Genomic DNA, 22,781 nt, shown 5'->3' on the forward strand with positions numbered 1-22,781 from the left:
AATGTATAAATTAGGCCCAGTAAGAGATTAACAAGAATAACTAACCATAAAATAGAACAATTACTACTACAATATATTGCAATAAAAGTTATGTGAATGTGGTCTCTGTCTCAAAATATCTTATTGCCCTGTACCCACCCTTCTCTTTGTGATAACGTGGGGTGATAACAGGCCTACGTGATGGGATGAATGGGGTGAGTGACGTAGGCATTGTGTGACATAGCGTTAGGCTGTTTACCTTCTGAAGATAGGTCGGGAGGACGATCATTTGCCTTCAGACCACACTTGACGGCCGCAGGTACCTGAAACAGTGGAAGGTGAAACCAGGGATAAAGGGGGCTACTGTATGCACTTTCACGTCCTTGAACGTGACTTCACGTCAGCTTTAGCCCAATCAGAACCCTTTAGCCAGTGGTCTCCCTTTAGCTATTGGTGTCCTTTGCAAATGATGGTACATGTGTCATTGAGTAGGATGTGATCAGCCAACTAGAAGATAGTCACAGCATTTACTAGTAATCTACTCAAACTTGACATTTATCTCTAAGTGTGAATTTACCGTGAATTTCTCTAGACCCCGATGGGCATAACTTGGATATCTGTCATACTCATCTGTGATCACAAAACACATTCCTTAGTAATCTAGAATTCTGTTTCTCCTTATTATAAACATACACACACACACGCATACGTACACACATACATACAACATAGGAAAAATAAGTGCTTTTATGGCATGGAAATACAAATTACCCATATTAAGGCTACTTCAAGTATCTATTTTTTTAGAGTTTTTATGTAAATTTCCAGCTAGTTAACCAGGAAACAGATGCTGGCGAGATTGTGGAGAAATGGAACCCTCTTGCCCTGCTGGTGGGAATGCAAACTGGTGCAGCCACTCTCAAAAACAGTGTGGAGGTTCCTCAAAAAATAAAAATAGAACTACCCTATGACCCAACAATAGCACTGCTAGGAATTGACCCAAGGGAGTCAATACAGGAGTGCTGATGCATAGGGGCACTTGTACCCCAACGTTTATAGCAGCACTTTCAACAATAGCCAAATTATGGAAAGAGCCTAAATGTCCATCAACTGATGAGTGGATAAAGAAGATGTGGTTTACATATCCGACGGAATACTACTTGGCAATGAGAAAGAATGAAATCCTGCCATTCGCAACAATGTGGATGGAACTGGAAGGTATTATGCTAAGTGAAATAAGTCAGTCAGAGAGAGACGGATATCATATGTTTTCCCTCATATGAGGAACTTGAGAAACTTAACAGAAGGCCAGAAGGGAAGGGAAGGGGAAAAAAATAGTTACAAACAGAGAGGGAGGGAGCATAAGAGACTCTTACATACAGAGAACAAACTGAAGTTTCATGGCAGGAGGAGAAAATGGGTGATGGACATTGAGGAGGGCACTTGTTGGGATGAGCACTGGGTGTTCTATGTAAGCGATGAATCACAGGAATCTACCCCCAAAATGAAGAGCACATTGTATGCACTGTATGTTAGCCAACTTGACAATAAGTCATATATTAAAAATAATAACAATTTAAAAAATAAATTCTAGGGGCACCTGGGTGGCTCAGTCGGTTGTGCGTCCGACTTCAGCTCAGGTCACGATCTCGCGGTCCGTGAGTTCGAGCCCGGCGTCAGGCTCTGGGCTGATGGCTCGGAGCCTGGAGCCTGCTTCCGATTCTGTGTCTCCCTCTCTCTCTGCCCCTCCCCCGTTCATGCTCTGTCTCTCTCTGTCTCAAAAAAAAAATAAATAAACATAAAAAAAAATTTTTTTAATAAAAAATTAAAAAAAATAAAAAATAAATTCTAGTTAGTTAACATACAGTGTTATATTAGTTTCAGGTGTACACGATAGTGATTTGACACTTTTGCACAATACCCAATATTTATCACAAGTGATGGGGATTAACCCCATCACCTACTTCCCCCGTGCCCCTATCCTCCTCCCTTCTAGTAACCATCAGTGTGTTCTCTATAGTTAGGAATCTGTTTCTTGGTTTGCCTCTCCCTCTCTTTTTTACCCTTTGCTCATCTGTTTTGTTGCTTAAATTCCACATACGAGTGAAATCACACAGTATTTGTCTTCCTCTGACTTATTCTGCTTAGCATTATACTCTCTAGCTCCATCCACTTTGTTGCAAATGGCAAGGTTTCATTCTTTTTACGGCTGAGTAATATTCCATTGTAATAGATATAGATATAGATATATAGATACACACACACACACATACGGTATCTTCTTTACCCCTGCACCAATCGGTAGATACTTGGACCGCTTCCGTATCTTGACTATTATAAATAATGCTGTGAACGTAGGGGTGCATGTATCCCTTTGAATTGCTGCTTTTATATTCTTTGGGTAAATATATTGTTTTATGTTCTTTGGGTAGTGTGATTGATGGATCGTGGGGTAGTTCTATTTTTAACTTCGTGAGGAACCTCCATACGGTTTTCCGAAGTGGCTGCACCAGTTTGCATTCCCACCAACTGTGCAAGAGGGTTTCTTTGTCTCCACATCCTCAGTAACATCTGTTGTTTCTCGTGTTGTTGATTTTAGCCATTCTGACAGGTGTAAGGTGGTATTTCATCATAGTTTTGATTTGCATTTCCCTGATGGTGAGCAACGTTGAGCATCTTTTCATGTGTCTGTTGGCCATCTGGATGTCTTCTTGGAGAACTGTCTGTTCATGTTAGGGACCAGACTCTTTAAGCTGGCATTCAGGGCCTTCCAGAAAGTGATCTCATTCTCCCTTTCTAGCCCTACCTTCCATTACCCTCATGACAAACCCGTTACTGTCTTTCATTCATTCGATGCACACTGAGAGCCAAATGCTTCATATGCATGAGCTCTGTGATTGCATTATTACCATTCCCATTTTACAGATGAGGTTTAGAACTAGAGATTTAATCTCTTCTTGACGATCACAGAACCAGTTACTGACAGAGTCAGGATTCAAACCCAGTTCAACTGAATCCAAAGCCAGTCTTCTTAACTCCTTTCCTAGCCACACGGATCTCTCTGCTCACCATCACTATAACATATGTCCAGTTTCACTTTCATGTTTTTAATTGTAATGTTGACTCCAACTCAAAAACCTTATCCTCCCTGTCCTTCAGAGTTTACCTCAGAACTTTGAACCCTTCTGTGAAATCTTTCAACCACCAGCCTACGATTGATATCACCTCCCTCTGACCCTTAACCATATGTGGCTTTAGATTGTCATTTAATTCACCAGGTTGAAGGGGTTGTCCTCCCAAACACGTAATTAGTTGCTTGATGGCAGAAGCCATGGAAGCCCGAGTAGATAAGTAAGTAATCTCTACAATTCTACTCTTTGGTTGATATTTGTTTCTATTGCCTACAATTCTATGTCCCTTAGTAAATGCTCAAAAATGGTCTCAGTGTTAAACTGATAACTTCTCATAGAGAGAAGACTCACTCCTCCTGTTATTAGAGTAAGATAGTTCACAACACTGTAATTTGAAATCAAACCCTCGGGGCGCCTGGGTGGCGCAGTCGGTTAAGCGTCCGACTTCAGCCAGGTCACGATCTCGCGGTCCGTGAGTTCGAGCCCCGCGTCGGGCTCTGGGCTGATGGCTCGGAGCCTGGAGCCTGTTTCCGATTCTGTGTCTCCCTCTCTCTCTGCCCCTCCCCCGTTCATGCTCTGCCTCTCTCTGTCCCAAAAATAAATAAACGTTGAAAAAAAAAAAATGAAATCAAACCCTCTAAATTCTGAATGGCCAACTTCTCTGGCGGCTACTATGTAATAGATATTATGTAATACCTGAATTCATATTCAGAATAATATTTTTTAAGAGAAAAAAATTATAGGAAGTCAACTTTGTCACTTTGAAAAGTTTGAATTAATAGAGGAAGGATAATTTTCCAGTTTCATTCTGTTCCTTAGCCTTCACAGACCTTTTTTGAATAAGAGACAATGTGGGTTTGTTTCTCTTTAAGGTAAATTTGTAAAACCTGCTCTATCATCCTTTCAGGATAACTGAGAAAGAACGTTAGCAAAAAGGGAAGGAGGGGAAAACCATACCAAAAAATCTGAGTCTTGGATCTGTGTCCTAAAACCAGGAGGCGGCAGAGACTCAGGGAGCAGAGAGTTTTTATTCCTACAGGTTGAGGGTCATTGATAGGGGCAATTCAAGTATGGCTGGTGAGGCTGCAAATGAATTTGAGATGAGGGTCAAAAGAAAGAAAGCTTGCGGCAGCCTTTTCCCGTATCTTTGTGAGAATTTAAACTTACTCCTCCCTCCCTCCACCACGTAATCCCCTACCCCATCTCTACCTCCCTTCCAGCATCTGAATCTTTATTCATTCTCTTTAGTTCAGAGGGAACTACCTGAATCAGTGCCATTGATTGGTTTTGTTGTTTGCTTAAGGATTGATTTGGAAATCTCCATAATCCATTCTGCCTTAATTTACACTTGCAGTGCTATGGTACATTTAGAAGGACTGATTAGTAACAGACTTAATCTCTCCCAAGAAATAACAAGACATGTATTTGTAAGATAATCATGTTTCAAGTGATCAGGAAAGACTGTAGGTGCAAAAAAGAGTTTCAACAGTAGACATACCTTGGGGGAGGGGGAGGCAAAGGATTTTGACTTCAATATTTCTTTTTGTTTTTAATTTTTTTTAATGTTTATTTATTTTTGAGACAAAGACAGAGCGTGAACAGGGGAGGGGCAGAGAGAGAGGGAGACACAGAATCTGAAACGGGCTCCAGGCTCTGAGCTGTCAGCACAGAGCCCGGCGCCGGGCTTGAACCCACGAACCGTGAGATCATGACCTGAGCTGAAGTCGGACGCTTAACCTACTGAGCCACCCAGGCGCCCCTTAAATATTTCTTTAAGAATATGCTAAATCAGAATTCATTGAACAGCAGTAGCTAACAAAAAAGCTTTTAAAGTGAAAAGTATGTTAGAGCATTTCATTTATCAGAAGATAAAATGCCTCAGCATTTATTGAAAAGAACTTTTTGAAAGGAAAGTTGTTTTGTCGTTCGAGGGTTTTTTTGGTGGGGGGTGGGGGGTCCGTTGTTGTTTTTCAATTTTTCATTGTTTTTCCATGGATCTCTTCCATGCAGGAAAATTAGGTGGATTTACACAAGAAAATAACACCATAGATTCTGGAGAACTTGATATTGGCCGAAGGGCAATTCAAGAGGTTCCTCCTGGGATTTTCTGGAGATCACAGCTCTTTATTGATCAGCCACAGTTTCTGAAATTCAATATCTCTCTTCAGAAGGATGCATTGATTGGAGTATATGGCCGAAAAGGCTTACCACCTTCCCATACTCAGGTAAAAGTGGGCTTTGTTGTCAATAAAATGGAAACTGCTAGTTTGCATTTTTAAAGTTATTCCGTTTCTTGAGTTCAGTTGTTTAACTGTTGGACCTCTTTCGTATTGATCGTTTGCGGTGAAAAGAATTTTGAACGTAGGTTACACTTATCGTGAGGTTTTCGAATAAGTAGGAAAAACAGCATTTTCTTCCTGACTTGTGTTAATCATTATTGACCAACTGAAATGTTCTAAAATTTATGAGTAGCCAAATGAAAATATTGAACATCATCTGAGCACCTAGGAAAACCTCATGGATTTTCCAAGTGTTTTACGAAGATTCTGTGGGAATTTCAGACAGTCTTACTCCTTTCATGTAATAGATGCATAGTATTTTCATCTCAAACGTGGCGTTCACGCTGTTGGAAATATATTGTATTTTTTCTGCTTAATGCCAGCTTTACTGTTAGTAAAGAAATTATGGAAACAGAAACATAAATATGAGTGAACTTGGTCGACTCAAGCCATGATTCCTCAAATAAAGAGGAGAAAGAGCTTTCACAGATAGCCAAGGGTGATCACCTTAGTGTGGCACTCGAAACAATTCAAATATTCTTCGACCATACGTCGATTGAACGACTTTAGAGGCAGTTCGCTTGCATGAAAATTACCTTACAGGTAGAGACAGCTGCTGGCAATAACTCTACAGGCTTTTTCATAATCTGATCCTCGGTCAGGGTATGTAACTTGGAAATTGTGGTTTACAAGAGGTCCCATTATGTCCAAGAGAAATTATTTAAATTACCCACCGTAAATTTGGAGCTCAGACTTTTCCCACCATCAACTAGTACGTCCGTCCAAAAATGTGATAGATGGTTAATTAACATTGACGGTTGGGTGAGCCTAAAAGTTTCACACTTGATAATCAGTTTATTTACCCAGAGAACTGCATGCAGATTTTCATTTGATTTATAAACTGAGGACTGGAGGGTTTTCATGTCTGCTTTATAGTATGTAATTCTGTGAGACATGCTTTTTCTATACCCTAGGAATTGTAAAGAAAAATTGATCAAATACTAATAAAAGAATCATGTCTTTAAAGAAAGATGAGTAAGGGAGAGAGAGCCTGGGTTCAACTCTTGGTTTCAGCTCAGGTCATGACCTCACAGGTCATGGGTTCGAGCCCCACATCAGACTCTCTGCTGTCAGTGCTGAGCCTGCTTGGGATTCCCTATCCCCTCTCTCTCCCCCTCTCCCGTTCACGTGCACCCTCTCTCTCAAAAATAAACATTTTTTTAATGTTTTCGATAAAATAATCTATAAAGATTTAAAAAAAGAAAGATGAGTCAGAAACTTTGAACCATGCTTTCTCTTATGTCGTTGTGGATCAGGGAAAGTTTCATATACATATATAAATGATATAGCTGTGAAATTTTTGAATATCATGCTTTGGTATATCATTTTTCTGATCATGGTTTTTGTGTCTATATTATTAAAATAGACTTAAAAAATTTTTTTAATGTTTTATTTATTCTTGAGAGAGAGAGAGAGACAGAGCATGAGTGGGGGAGAGGCAGAGTGAGAGGGAGACACAGAATCAGAAGCAGGCTCCAGGCTCTGAGCTGTCAGCACAGAGTCTGATGCGGGGCTCGAACTCAGGAACCGTGATATCATGACCTGAGCCGAAGTCGGTCGCTTAACCGACTGAGCCACCCCGGCGCCCCAACCCATTTAAATTTTTGGGGGCGCCTGGGTGGCGCAGTCGGTTAAGCGTCCGACTTCAGCCAGGTCACGATCTCGCGGTCCGTGGGTTCGAGCCCCGCGTCGGGCTCTGGGCTGATGGCTCAGAGCCTGGAGCCTGTTTCCGATTCTGTGTCTCCCTCTCTCTCTGCCCCTCCCCCATTCATGCTCTGTCTCTCTCTGTCCCAAAAATAAATAAACGTTGAAAAAAAAAATTTTTTTAATTTTTGATTATAATTATAATTAGTGCCTGCTATAAGTGATAGTGGCTGGAAAGCAATAACCGGATCTTCTTAAACAGAGTGGGTGTCTGTAACGTTAGTTATGGCAGAGAGATTGCATTTATATCAATAGCCCGGTGATATAGGAAAAAATATTTTTTCCTTGGAACCATATACATGATTCAATCACTTTTTTATAACTGAAGAAATATACCTCTAAAGCTAAGCACAACAGTGCGTGTGTAACCCGTAAACTCCAGAAAATAATTTCCAAAGAAAATTGTTGTGTGCTTTACAGATTTATTTAAAGATTCAGGGTTGACTCTTTCCTACTTATGTATACCATGTAAGATTAGAGAAACAAAAAGTGCAGTTTCAGGTTTTCCCATTCTTCTGGTATTTAAATACAATATACATCATACCCACTTTTCCTTCCGGCCACAATATATGTGTTTAACTAGATTACGCATTTTCTTAAGCTCCACGGTTATTAGAGTTCTTTCCTCTGGTTTATTCAAGATCAGCAGAGCAAACAACTGTTTCTGAGTTCAGTGTTTAAACATGAAATATGCTATAAAGCAACCCAAACTGAACATTTCTCTGTTTCTGGGGAACGTTAAATAAATCAACCTGAAATAATTAAAATTGGCCAGCCAGTCGGAATAGTCAACTTGAGTTTTGAAAGTCTTTGTGACCCTTTATAAAACTGTCCGTTTGATTGTTGCCAAGGAATCAATTGACTTTCTTCTCCCTGATGCCCAGTTTATTCTCCTGGACAGTTAGAAGCCTAAGGAAGCAATTTAACGCTGTACAGTTAACAGTGTAGTGTATCATTTAAGTGCGTGTGCGTGAAGCCTGTTTCAGAATGGTAGCTGGAAACCTGAGTTTTGTAAGCACGCACCCCTGCGACTCTTTGACCTTGTGACCTTGAGCAAATCACTTCTCTGTGCCAGTATCTGTCCAGAAGCAGTTGAATCAGATGATGTCTAAAATCTCTTCCTCCTGTGTGCCAAAGATTTACAGCAAGCTCAATGCTCCCACCAAATAGTTGATTAAAAAATACAATTAAGTATTCATAGATTCTGAGATTCATAGATTCTCATCCTTTTAAATTTTTTTAAGTTTATTTATTTATTTTGAGAGAGAGACAGAGTGAGAAGGGGTGGGGCAGAGAGAGACAATCCCAAGCAGGCTCCACAGTGTCAGCGTGGAGTCCGACGCCGGGCTCGATCTCATGAACCGTGAGATCGTGACCTGAGCCGAAACCAAGAGTCGGGCGCTTAACTGACTGAGCCACCCAGGTGCCCCTCATCCTCTTAATAACTGCCTTGAGTTAAGCATATGGACAGTCTAACTGCTCAGAAATGAACTACCAGGATACCTTTATCAAAGTCTGACCTTTGTCTCGTGATCGCTTCCCCAAAGTGGTGAGACTGAATTTTATCCCCGAATAACCCAAGACCCGAAGACTTGCCCCCACAAAAAAATCCACATCTCCATCTTATGAATAGGTATTATGAGGTAAAGCCAGGAATAGGTATTACGAAATAAAACCAGTTTGTCCTTAAGTGATTGCTTTGTACTTTACCCCCTGAGAATAAAGGTTATTAAACATTTCTGTTCCATTAATTTGTTTACTTTTTGTAGACATGGGCTTGTGTGAAGCAGGGGACTTGTCTTTAGGTATTTGAATAAGCCCCACAAAGGCGTGTGGGAAGGGGTGGCCGCCTACTCTGCATCCCAGGGACCACCACCCCAGCCCTGTGTTACTGTTCCCGATGTGATACAGACGACGATCTCTACAATAAAGGTGGTGATTCCCAGGGTGAGCTTGAGAGGCCAGTTAAAACCCAAAACGTCCTCCCTTTCAATGTTTGCACATACTGTGTTGAGTGTTAGAGGACAAAAATGTTTACGTGCCAAGGAGCCATTAAAAGAAACTTTCCCCCTGCCTCTTTGCCATGCTGATATAAATATTTAAATCCGACGGGGAAGTGGCTTATTTGAGGCATAGGCACCTTTCAGAAGTGCTGAATTATTTTGCCTCTGATAATTTTGAAATACAGTTCCAGATGAAAATTTTGCGGGTTAAATATCCACAACCGGTTATCGTTTTCATCCTGATAAGATATAAATGAAAAAAGTTACCGAATGCTAACCGAGTGACAGCTTTTTTGTGTATTTCTCACAACTGCATGATGTCATGAGGTAGTTTTACTACACGCAGAAAAATAACAGAATAGGCTTTTATATTTAAATAAAAAATTTAATATGTTGGAGACGGAACTAGATATTCTGAATTCCATCCAATAGTAACATGAGAGGTTTGTGATAAGTACAGGGGCAGCACATTCAATCACGAATCTCAGAATCCCAGCAGGTGATTTTCCTCCAGTTTTTAAGGGATTCGTATAATAAACTTTTCTTTAAATAGACCGCTGATGAAATTCCAGATAAGAAATCTATCTGAAGGTAGAACATTGATGATTCATATATATACGTATGCATACATACGTATATATATGGTACCGTAAATGATATCTATTGTCCCGTAGTGTCTCTGTCACCATAAATGCAGGCCTTGGGAATAAAAGGAAACTGGATGGGAGTCCGTAGAAAGTGAATCACTGTACTTTTAAGAAACTCTTATCTAATGAGTTTATTCAAACTATATTGGGAAGTCTGTGCCGTGTCTCCCAAATTCATTGCATATTATCTCTGGTTACTGTTACCGATCCCATTCCATATTTTTCTTTAGCTTTAAACTCTCCAGTTGAACCCTTCTAGCCACCCAGCATTCACGATTAATCTTACTAAACCAGAAATCAAGCTGAATGATGATTGACTTCAGAATAGTAGCTGGGCATACTTACTGTTATTCCGTCCCTTCGGAACCCCTCCACTGTTTAATTTTTTAGACTTTCAGTCAGAGATACAAAGGCGTCTTGATGCATGTTTTTAATTTAGCCATAACAAGGTACAAACCCACGGGTTTCTCCATCGTACCCGGGATGGTTACACCAGGGTCGCACCGGGGAGTATGGTGCTGTGGTGGCAAAGGTCTGAGCTGTCTCACAGACCAACTCTCCTGCTTACCAAGTACCTGATCTTGCCGGAGCTCCTCGAGGTTTGGTTTTCTCCACCCTTACAGTGTAAGTATCAGTGCCTTCCTACTAGAAGGGTTGCTACAAGGAGTAAATATAATCCCGGCACAGAGTACGTGTCCGATGGCAGTCGTTACCACACGGGTATTAAATAGGAGAAGACGGTAAGAGATTACCTGGCGGTCCAAAATAAGGCTGCTGGGTTTGAAATGTTACAGGTTTATGGCTGTATTTGCACACCGCGGGAGCTCATCAAACTTTTTATCCGTTGGGAGAGTCAGATAACTCTGGAAACCGATTGCCCAGTAAGGGGGAAATGATTTGTGAAGTTTACATGTGACAACACTGTGCAGTGCGTGGTTCTTACGATCCCTGTAAATGCTACGTGTAGGAGACCTGTGCCATCAGGAACCTTTTTCTGACGTTGTATTTATTAGAGCAGAGGGGAAAGGTTGGAACACAAAACGGAAATGAGAGAAGCAGCTGCGACCGAGATCGTTCTGACCACTAAACAGCTGTACTTGTCCTCACCCTCAGTATGACTTTGTTGAGCTCCTGGACGGCAGCAGATTGATTGCAAGAGAGCAGCGGAACCTGCTTGAGCCCGAAAGAGCAGGGAGACAGGCGAGATCCGTCAGTCTGCACGAGGCTGGCTTTATCCAGTACTTGGATTCTGGAATCTGGCATCTGGCTTTTTACAATGATGGGAAAAATACGGAGCAGGTGTCTTTTAATACCATCGTCATAGGTAAGAGTGGTCTGCAAAGCATCTTTTTCCGGGCTATCGCCTGCACAGTGTGTTGAACAGAAACTAAATGGTCTTCACCGATTTGGAGCGATACCTAGGGCGTTAAAGCCTGAGGTACACTGTGAGAGATATGTTCAAATTGTTTATTTACGAATACGTTGGCAAACCATGAAGCACTGAATATTATTCTGGAAGGATCTTGGAGGAGGGCAGTGCGTCTTGAAAACACTTGAGAGCGTCTGCATTTGAAATGGCGATGCTTTGCTTGACTAGTCAAGCTGGTTTGAATAGTCTAGTATATATGAATCCTTTTTTTGTTTGGTTGGTTGTTGTTTTTTTTTTTTTTTTGGTTATGGAGCAAGCCATCCGTCATTCTTTCATGTGCAGCTAAAATGATCAAAGTGACAGAGTTTACCTTCTGCGGGAAGCGGGCTACACAGTAAATATCCCTTGTCTCTCTCCTCTTCAGAGTCTGTGGTGGAATGCCCCCGCAATTGCCATGGAAATGGAGAGTGCGTTTCTGGAACTTGCCATTGTTTTCCAGGATTTTTAGGTCCGGATTGTTCAAGAGGTACGCGAGTTAGAGCCTTTTCTTAAGCCAATAGAAAGAGGCTGTAGAAACACGCGTAAATCAGAAAACTCCCAGGACGGGGAAGAAAGGGGGAAACGGGCCGACGCCTTGTCCCAGCGACGTGCTTGTCTTTCAGGACCCCGACCGCAGATGTGGCTGTTGACTCTTCTGTCGTGTTTTATTTCACAGCAGCCTGTCCGGTGTTGTGCAGCGGCAATGGACAGTACTCCAAAGGCCGCTGCCTCTGTTTCAGCGGCTGGAAGGGCACCGAGTGCGATGTGCCCACGACGCAGTGCATTGACCCTCAGTGCGGGGGGCGTGGGATTTGCATCATGGGCTCTTGTGCCTGCAACTCGGGATACAAAGGAGAGAATTGCGAAGAAGGTAAACACGCCCATATTTACGGAAGTCCGTTGTGACCGTCCTCAAGGAAGAGACGATCGGATCATTTGTCATCTTTAGTTTGGCAGATGAAGCTTTTTATATGCCTCCTCGTGAAAGTAATTTGATCTCCATGCGTGTGGTGGTGTCATTTGGTTAACATTTTCACTAATAAGAAAGAGCAAATACCGAAGAGCCCCTGTGCTTCCAGTCGTGTGAATAATTCTTTTTTCTTTCAATCAGAGAAAGTAAGCAAACGTGTGTGACTCGAAGCCCACGATGGGCTGTTGTTTTGCTTAGTTGGTTTTTTAGTCTTTGCTTTCGGGTTTTTTGTTTGTTTGTTTGTTTGTTTTGTTTGTTCTCACGGTTTTTCACCTCGAAACCAGCTTTTAATCGAGCGTTTTGGCATGTCTAAAAAGACAGGCTAACGGTTGGCTCCATAGCTCAGGGGTTAGAGCACTGGTCTTGTAAAAAGACAGGCTATTGCACGTAATATACGAGTGAAAAAAAGTACATCACGGGTTTGTTCCATAACCGTATGTAATGATGAGAATCAGGCTGCTATACTGTAAAGTGCAGTTGAATTGTTTTTTCAAAAAGCAGAAAAGCACCATTTCCGTTCTTCAATCAAATTGATTTTATTGATCCGCACACACAAAGTAATGCAATTAAGTCTCTGGAATTAAATTTTCAGGCCATTGACCCTACAAGTGTAAAGTTTTATTGAGTCAAATTGCTAAATTAAATCTCGTCATCTAAAGCACATTAAAGTGAATTAAGAAGGAGAGAGCGTATGCAACTCATTTATTTCTCAAACAGTTTGAGAGTCCCATACAGCTGTCACTGCTCAATGGTCGTAGGTTAGGTCAGCTGATACAGTTTCGTTATAGAGAAGCCGATACTTATTAGTGTCTGATTAAGCAGAACAGAGAGCAATAGTCTGAAATCTCAGGAGCATCTATGTGTGGAATTCATGAAAATTACAAATCCTTGCAAGAGTCTCAGTTACCTAAATGGCATAATTCTGAATGCTGAATTGTGTCATTTTTTTTTTTTTTTTGCATTTTCAGAAACACATTCTTGCAAATGGTAGTCAAATACTTGAGTATCCAAAATTTTCATGTAAATTAGATTGGGATCTAATTCTTTATTCTGCGTGTACTTTGCATGTATGATATCTGCTAGATTTAATTATAAAATTGTTCTCTTTTCTCTACTGTAGCTGACTGTCTAGACCCTGGATGTTCCAATCACGGTGTGTGTATCCATGGGGAATGTCACTGCAATCCAGGATGGGGTGGTAACAATTGTGAAATACTGAAGACCATGTGTCCAGACCAGTGCTCTGGTCATGGGACGTATCTTCAAGAAAGTGGCTCCTGCACCTGTGACCCTAATTGGACTGGCCCAGACTGCTCAAATGGTAAGGTTGAAAAATGCAGCACAGTTGAGTGCTTACTACTGTGTAGCTAACTAAAAATTAAGGTCTTTTCGTTTTTGAAGCACACTTATTAAATTTTATATAGGTTTTATCGAAGTGATTGTTTCTAGAAAGAAATGTTAAAAGTGATGAAATTTAGTCGCATGAGAAAAAGAAACAGGCTGGGGCGCCTGGGTGGCGCAGTCGGTTAAGCGTCCGACTTCAGCCAGGTCACGATCTCGCGGTCCGTGAGTTCGAGCCCCGCGTCGGGCTCTGGGCTGATGGCTCCGAGCCTGGAGCCTGTTTCCGATTCTGTGTCTCCCTCTCTCTCTGCCCCTCCACCGTTCATGCTCTGTCTCTCTCTGTCCCAAAAATAAATAAACGTTGAAAAAAAAAATTTTTTTAGAAAAAGAAACAGGCTTAGTCAACTTGTCATTAAAATGTCTCCTTTAGTAGCATTGTAAAGAATATTTCATTTGTGTACAATACTCCCTCTTCTAACTCTCAAGGCCTGTGTATAGCTTGGGACTTAAACACATTATCTCATCAACAGAGAAGCCTCAATTTAAAAATTATTTGACAACATAAGGCTAAACCTGATCACAATAAAGAGGACGTATAGATAAATATTATGATATGCATAATGGTCCAACGCTGATTTTTATATTATAATAATATGATTATAATAGAAATGGCAGGTAGTAATTTTTTTTCCATCAGTCAGGTTGTTACTGAACAGCAGCTATGTGCACGGTGTGGTGATGGGCCCTGTAGGAATAAATAACGAATCCTTCCTGCCCTCTAGGATAGTGGCTTTCAGATTTTTGACCGTGACCTAAATGACCCACAGCCTCAGTCTTACGTTGTGACACATACATATATAAAGTGACATAACTGAAACAAAGCTTTACCAAGTGGTACACACTAATGCTTTTCCCTACGTCTTTTCTACTTTTTTGATGCTGGTTGTATCCCATGAATTAATTCCATGACCGTATTAGTCACACCGTACGAAAAGGTAATCTAACCTAGAAGGTTACCGTTTAATTGGGGAGAGGAGACGAACACACATGAAATACTTAGAAACCAGTTTAATGTTTTATTGAATATTACGTGGAACAATACGCTCAATACAACCAACATTCAGAGGAGTGATCCTGCCTTGATGCACGTGAGGTCCTCAAGGAGATTTTTATGAATATTTCTTGCCTTCTTTTAAAGATGGCAGCTAGCACGGAAATGGGAGGAGGCGCTTTTTGACTAGGGGGATGGTACTAGAAAGTACCTACGAGCGTAGGCTCTGAGATCAGATGCTTGGGTTCATATCCAACCTCTGCTACTTATTAGCTGGGTAACCTTAGGCAGACTACTATATGTTTTAGTGTACCCATCTATAAAGTGAATTTAACCGAGAAATTCTTGGGCCCCCCGGGTGGCTCAACCGATTGAACATCCAGCTCTTGATTTTGACTCAGGTCATGAGCTCAAAGTTGTGGGATCGAGCCCCGTGTCTGGCCCGGTCATGGGCATGAAGCCTGCTTAAGATTCTCTCTCTCTCTCTCTCTTTCTGCCTCTCTCCTGTTCGCGCTCACTCTCACTCTCTAAAGGAAAAAAAGAAAAAAGCAATTCCTCACAGGGATACTTTGGGAATTACTTGAATTACTGTATATAAAGTACTTAGTACAATGCTTAGTCCAGGATAAATTCTAAATATAGCTACCACCCACCACTGCCACAGCAACTACCATTAACCAAGTTGCACCTCTGAGCATATCGTTACATACGCGGGAGCGTAAAGAAAGAGTATTTGGAGGCAAACGTCGGGCTGGGCCCGATTTGGAGGGACGCAGCTTGGCAATGACAGTTCAGACAATGGAGAACTCACTGGTCATGATGATGTGTGCCCGCCAGTTTGATGAGAGCAGCCTGTTAGAACTCCCCATCGATTATATGTCAGAGAACATGACTCGTCAGACTTTGACGGCCCAAGGCGAGTTTGAGAGCTCTCCCAGAGCGTGATGTGCTGAGAGCGTGAATTCGTGGGGAGATCGTAGAAATGAGAAGGATGAAGCCGAGGGCCGTTTTAAAGGAAAGCTAGACAGCAGTTGCTGAAGAGACAGTGCAGAAGTTGACCAGAAGAGCCGGACGTCGCCAACCAGGAGGGGCCGGGGCAGTGGACGCGTCTCTGGAGAAGACAGGAAGCTGGGAAGGGGTGAGGGGCGAGGGGCAAGGCAGGATGCAGGCCAGGCGATGAGGAGAGACCGGTGAGACATGGAGGAAGGATGGCTTCTGTTTGGATACTCAAAGTAAGCAAAACTAAATACTACTAAGAGGGGGGGGGTGCAGAATGAGGAGGAGGAGAAGAGGGAGAGGAGGGGAAGTGGGGGGGGGGAGCAAAAGGACAGGTTTTAGTAATGCTGTTGAGTCTGTGTAGGTTTGGCCTCAGGGAAGGGGTCTGTCTACCCCTCGCCCTGCCCACACGGATTGCCTTCTCTGCAGACCTGTCGTAAAAGTGAGCAGTTAAGAGCAGGGAATCTGGGGCTGAACTGCCTGGCTTCGGGTCTTGAGCTGGCCATTCTGCAGGCGTGTGACGTTCATCGGCTCTTTAGCTCCTCTGTTGCCTCCGCTTCTTTACCTGTGACGTGGGGACAATAAGAGTACTACCTTACACAATTAAATTACGACCTGATACATCGGTCGTAAGATGGAAACGAGTTAATATGTGGAAAGCGCTTAGAATCGTGCCTTGCACGTGGCAAGTCCTTACAAGTATTAACCATTAACACGAGTAGTGGCAGTGGTGGTGGCGGTCATAGTCACGGTGGTTTGTCACACTTAATTCTTGATTGGTTGAGAGGAGCGTCCACATAAAAGTACTGCTTGGAGGGGCACTGGGGGGGCTCAGTCAGTTAAGCATCTGACTCTGGATTTCAGCTCAGTTCATGAGATCGAGCCCCGCATCGGGCTCTGTGGTCTCTCTCCGTCTCTCTCTCTCTGCACCTCCCCTGCTCATTCTCTCCCCCTGTGTCTCTCTCGAAATAAATAGATAGACTTTAAAAAAAAGTACTGCTGGGGTACAGTTCCCCAAATGTGAAAATTACGAAATGCAAATTATGTCATCTATTATTATAACCTGATGGCATTAACCTAAGAGAAACCCCGCTACGCAGCGAATTAACATGCTTATTTTAAGGGAGAAAAAGACTAGTAATTTTTACAGATCACTCTTTCTTGGCACTTTGAGAAACTCGGGTGACATGGCTGCTACCCTGGGAATCCTCAGCAACACGACACATTCGTGCGCCATTCCTCACCTGCTACAAACTGAATCCCAGAAGCCCACCCTAAACAAAGTTTGGACACATCCAGGCTAAGTCGTAATTCTGATGAAAGACTTCTGTTGAAACCTTGAGCAGATACCCTGGGTAAAGGGACAAAGGGACAACTTAATGCCTTTTCTTCTTTGTACTGTCTCTCTCTCATTTCCCCCCAACCTTTCTTCTTCCCGCAGCTCCCCTGCCCCTCCTCCCTCATCCGGTCTCTCTCTTCCTTCCTTTTCCTCTACCTCCCTCATCTCTGGGCCATACGTTTTTGGAGGCAGACAGAGGTTTAGACAGAGGTTATGTTCATCACTGCTTCGTAGAAATAGGAGTTGATTCAGATAGCTGGGAGAAGCAAAACTGGTTTGAAAATTCATGACCGTAGACCAAATAACACGTCCAGGACAAATGAGAGCAAAAAACATAACCTGGGGGTGGGATTATAGAGAACCCTCAGTGCCTCACTAAAGAGTTTTAGGAAATCATCACCACCCAACATTAGGAAGCATAGGTGCAAGGCATTATTTAAATAACACATTAAGTTGTTCTGTCCTTTGTTCTTAAAAACATATTTTATAATCATAAGAATCAAAATAAGCATTTAATTTTTCTGTTCAGTGTTTGTTTCCCTTTCTGGCTTCTGTGTTAAAAAATGCATCCCACACTCAGAAACATCCAATTAAAGTTTATAGATAGTTATTTTTATAGTAAAGCTACTTGCTTCAGGTCTCTTATGCCTCCATCAGTAAAAAAAAGCATACGAATACTAGCTAGAAAATAATACTTGTTTGAAAATTGTCATTCTAATTTGTCTCCCACAATTACCCAAGTAGGAAAGGAATGGTGAAACAGCCCTTTTTGTTTCAGATAATGTTATTTAACACGTTAACCTGAATTATTTTATAAAGGAGAGTTTGTAATGGATACTATAGCTCAAAAGATAATTCAGTCTTTGGCCCCTGGCTGGCTGAGTCATTGGAGCGTGTGACTGTTGATCTCGGGGTCGTGAGTTCTAGCCCCACATTGGGTGTAAAAGTTACTGAAAAAAAGTTTAAAAAATAAAATAAGGTAATTCTGTGATATTGCTATGAATAGCAAAAAAAAAAAAAAAAAGGTAATAGATGTTAATTTAGAGATGAAATTGGCTGCCAAAAGCACCTGTCATTATTTTACATATTTAGACTGATTTTTTTTCCCGTGCTTATATAATCATTTTGCCAGTTGAAAATCTAACGGTAGCCATGTACAAAATGACTGATTAGACATAGTGGGTGAAGATCTTTGTCCCATCGCATCTTTACACCCCCAATGAAAAACCAAAAAAACATATTAAACTCTCAATGTATAGAGTTGGATAATGAATGCAGTGCTCTTCTTTGGAATAAATTAATTACGCTCCGGAAAAAAAAAAAAAAAAAAAAAAGACTTTATTCAACTTTGCTATTAGCTGGAAAAAGACAGAAAACTTAGAAGAATTATCAGTAATTAAACATGCGTCTATTCATCCTGTGAAAATATCCTGGTTCCTGTGCGGAAATTTATCTGCGTGTTCCACAGTTGCCATCTAAAGTTTACAAACACATTGTAGGTAACTTACACTTGTGGCTGCAAGTTGACTAGCAGCATTATTGGGAATTTCTAACTAACTGAATCCCAAGGCAGAACACTTTGCCAGCTACTTCTTTTGTTGTTGTAGAAATGACCTTCAGATCTGTAAATTCAATAAGAGTAGATTCTGCAGCTGCAGAAACATTTGGTTAAGCTGCTACAAGAGAAGAAATGAATTATTTCCATCAGAAAGTTTATAGGTTTGAAAGCAACCGAGTTTTCCTCTCTCCTCATCAGCAGTTTGTCCATTAATTAGCCCTTCAATTCCACTTCAATTAAATTAACTCTAATTAATAAGTTCATTACAAAGATTGACGCACCTTGCTCAAAGCTAGTGTGCTAAACGCTGATAAACACCTTCGCCCTAATGAAAAATTGATTAGATTGAATAAAAGGGGTACCTCAGAAAGAAACCTCTCTCTTCTGGAGCAGAGTTGACGTTCTGTTCGTCTGAAGTTAATCAAACCATCTTGGATCTCTTAATCAAAAATTTAATTCAAACGAGATGAAAAATGTGGCTTGAAAAAAACATACCCCACTCTCTTCCAGTGAACAGTCCTGGCTGTTGTTTATAAGAAATGTTACAACTCTCACAGTGCCTTGATACGCTGTTTAAGATTCTGCAGGACTGAGAGACAGAATTACGGTGTCTGAGAAATGTTATTTGGGCAGTGAGTGGGGGAAATAGGAACGAACATGTGGCCACATAAACAGTTACTGGTTTTTAATTTAAAAATAAGGCTGTGGTCTATTTCCTCTTTGTTTGAAATGATTGCAGGTTTTTATTGTTCAGCATTGTTATCTTTGCAAGAAAAGCAAAACCAAACGACGGTCTTACAATCATAGAAAAAAGCGGTAGTTGATTTTATTGAACTTTACATGTAAAAAGTAGAATATAAAATACCCTTCAAAGTTTTCTTTCTGTGTGTGTGTCTGTCTAATCAAATAAGCTTTTAAGAAAGGTTTTGAAGAAAAAAATGACTTTAGACACGATTCTTTTTAACGATGGAACCTATTATGGTTTTGAAGTCCTTTGGTAACTTTCAGTTATTCTGATATCTGAAAAACCTAGCTTGTGCAGTGACAGAGTCAGTAGCCACATACATTTTTAAACTGGTTTTCTATTATCGTTCGTCTCTGTCAATAGTACCAGTTTACTGGATAGGAAAAACAACAATTTCTTTTACTCAACCAGCATGTGTGTGTGTCAGAAGCAAGCCAATGTGCAAACCACAAAAGATTCTTTTTAATAAAAGTTTCTGAATATTTTAGAAATCTGAACCATAGAGTTAGAAATAACCCCTTTGCAATTCTTGCTATACGGGTGAAACCCAACTCCTGCTGAGACACTGAAATATTTCATTAATTTTATATTAATTTGATGTATGTGTTTGTGTGCATGGCTTCTCCACTGCCAGAAGACCCTGTGGGATACATTACGTGTGTGTATTTTCCTCTCGCTATGAATCACGTGTTCCGTTTTGTTAGTAGCCTCTATGTTTACACATACAATATAGGAAATGATTTATAACAAAATTGTCATGGGTATTTTATGCACGATTACAGCAGCGTATTAAACGAAATGATGAATTTAAAAAGTGCATTTTTACCATTTATAATGCTTACTAGTCGATGCTAAAATGTGCTCAGTATGTAAATCCTTTGTATTTTTCAGTGGTTTTGTTTTTAAGACGGAGCCCTGCTTATTCATTCTCCTTCTCCCCGCCGCCCTCCTCCCCTGCTCTCTTTCCTCTTTTTCAATACAGAAATCTGTTCCGTGGACTGCGGCTCGCACGGGGTGTGCATGGGGGGCACCTGTCGCTGTGAAGAGGGCTGGACGGGCGCAGCCTGCAGTCAGAGAGCCTGCCACCCGCGCTGCGCCGAGCACGGCACGTGCAAGGATGGCAAGTGCGAATGCAGCCAGGGCTGGAACGGCGAGCACTGCACCATCGGTAGGCCCCGCCCCCAGCCCCGCCCCCAGCCCCGCCCCCCGCCAGCCCTGCGCGCGCAACCGCAGGGAGCGCCCTGGTTCCTGGCTGTTTCCCTACTTGCAAAAGATGATTTCCTCTAATTAATTTTCATTCGTCTTTCTGGGAAAAAAAAAAAAAAAGAATTGCTTCTTCACATCAGGCCTCGTGTTACAACGGCCATTCGGTTCTTTTTAGAACAGCTGTCACAAGCATGAGGTATAAGAATTTGGTGGTTTGTGATGGCTACAAAAATTGACTCACCTGCAGAGGATTTCATTTCTTTTTTATGAACACGCGTCCGTTGAATATCACATCTCAGCGTTCCATGGTGCCATTGCATAACAGCAATATTTTTTACTTTAAAAAAAGATGCCAAACACGGGCAGCCCCACGCATTTTAGCACCTGTCGATAATACTTGAGTCTCTCAAAAAGCGGTTTGACTTTCTTTGGCTTTATTTTGCAGCAGCCCAAGAAATAAAGTAGAATGAAATGCACAAGTCTAGCTGTTCTTCAAGTTACGTGCTGATACTTTTGAAATATGATGATGTTCGTGAACCTCTGTGGGTTAAATAAAGCAAATAGGTGTTTAAGATCAAAATGTTGGTACATAAATGATAGCTAGGGTGGATTCAGAATTATCCAGAACATACATAGTACCATATTTTCAAGGTTTTCGGTGCCTTTGCTTTTTACCATTTGAGTCACTGAACTTAAAACATTTAATTAAAGAAAATATAACAAACGTAAGTAATAAATGCCTACCTTCCTTCAGTGGAAGTGTACCATATTAGCTCTAAATGACACAGCCTTACAAAAATGTCATAATTTGCATAACTTGAGGTATGGTGTTTTATGTCCATGGGGTGTAATTTGCTAACTGGAGGGAGTCCCAATATCTTAAAAAATTTCTTCTTCCAGTGCAGCTACAAGTATCATGTACTTTATTTTCTTGCTTATAGGAATTGGCTAGCTAGGAAATTTTTCACGGGAAAGTTGAAATCACATAATTTTATAAATTGTCCCATTTGTATCTTTACAGAACTTCAAGTAAGGTTTTTTCCAGTCTTAGTGACATTCCTGTCATCTGTTTTAAGGGTGGTGATCCCCTCACCCCCACAGGTGATGATCCACAGAAGGGCTCCCAGGACTCGGGGCACTTGTGCTCATGACCATAATAGTTATCTGAAAGGGAAATGACCCGTCGTCATCAGGTGGTGTCTGGAGAAGTCCATGCACAGGCCTCCTGTGTTCTTTCTCTCCCACCAGGAGAGGTCACACGGAGCATGGACCTTTCTCCAGCACTGACCTTCACCAGCACGTGTGCAAGGAACACGTGCTTCTGCGGAGGGTAGTGCATTTGAGACTGAGAGGTTTTTAATAGGGCCGCTCCAAGAGGTAGCCTGTGTCAGCCGCAACCACCAAAATTCCAGATTCTCAGAAGAAGAGATTCTCCTGGTAGGCAAAATCATTGTAGAGAACGTCCAGTTTTCCAGATGCCTGCCAAGGATCTCCAGATCGGGCCTGTGGTGTTAACGTTTACCTGGGAAACACCCTTAGCGGCTCACTTGTGGAATGTGAGCTTCCTTCCTACATCCCGGGAAGCATCGAGTCCCCACGGAGGAACGCTGTGAGTGCCCAGAGTGCTTATCTCCACAAACTTGATACGGCTTTCCCCTCCTCTACTCTTCAAGAGAGGCTTCTGGGGCAATGGCTGCCTGTCGTTTGTGTGAACTACATTTGTGAACTATATTAAAGCAGCAAACAGTTGACCCCACAATTTGTGGGTCTTTCTGTGGACATACAGAGAATAATTTGTACCCCTGAGACCAAACAGCGCTATGCCCAAATCCCAGAATGCCCATCTACCAGAGGCAGGGCAGGAGAAATAGGCCTCGAATCACAGTCCATCAGGTATTATGACCCCACCACCCCCATACCCATAAGAAGTGAGTTGATTCTAGTTGGGGGGGGGGAAATGTTATATATTTGACTGAATGTATCCTAGCAAGTACAGCAGACGCGTGAGTATATAGCTTGGAAAACCTAGCAGTATGCTATAAGGTCTTCCATAGGCGAATTTAACTTGCTAACCAACAGTTTCCAAGGAAGTCATTCTCTTGGTGTCCTCACTGACTTTGGTCGTATAGTACACGGTTAGTTTCCCACAGATGAGCGGTCCTTGAACAGTTTTTCGGTTATCTGGGAACACGTGAGGTTGCTGTTAGTCGCAGCTCTTTTTATCATAACGTAGCCTATCTTGTTACGGTCGTTAACAGTTCCGTTTTCTGTTGTTTTATTTCATTTTGTTTCCTTTGTAGTCCATGTGAGGAACAATGCGGAAGTAAAGGACCTACCTCATTTAAAAATGAGTCTTCAAAGTGA

General features: G+C 41.7%; 1 protein-coding gene across 24 annotated transcripts in view; it reads left to right on the top strand.

Moving 5' to 3' along the window:
* Nucleotides 1-22,781, top strand: part of TENM3 (teneurin transmembrane protein 3) — a 1,282,904-nt gene that overhangs the window by 1,157,024 nt on the left and 103,099 nt on the right. For all 24 annotated transcript variants that reach the window (XM_045452383.1, XM_045452387.1, XM_045452410.1 and 21 more), the window contains 6 exons: nt 5,121-5,335; nt 10,917-11,127; nt 11,597-11,698; nt 11,888-12,082; nt 13,302-13,502; nt 20,194-20,379. In XM_045452383.1, coding sequence (XP_045308339.1) covers nt 5,121-5,335; nt 10,917-11,127; nt 11,597-11,698; nt 11,888-12,082; nt 13,302-13,502; nt 20,194-20,379 — 1,110 coding nt within the window. The remainder of the gene's footprint in view (nt 1-5,120; nt 5,336-10,916; nt 11,128-11,596; nt 11,699-11,887; nt 12,083-13,301; nt 13,503-20,193; nt 20,380-22,781) is intronic.

Source organism: Leopardus geoffroyi, chromosome B1, assembly GCF_018350155.1.
Source record: "Leopardus geoffroyi isolate Oge1 chromosome B1, O.geoffroyi_Oge1_pat1.0, whole genome shotgun sequence".
Lineage (NCBI taxonomy): Eukaryota > Metazoa > Chordata > Mammalia > Carnivora > Felidae > Leopardus > Leopardus geoffroyi.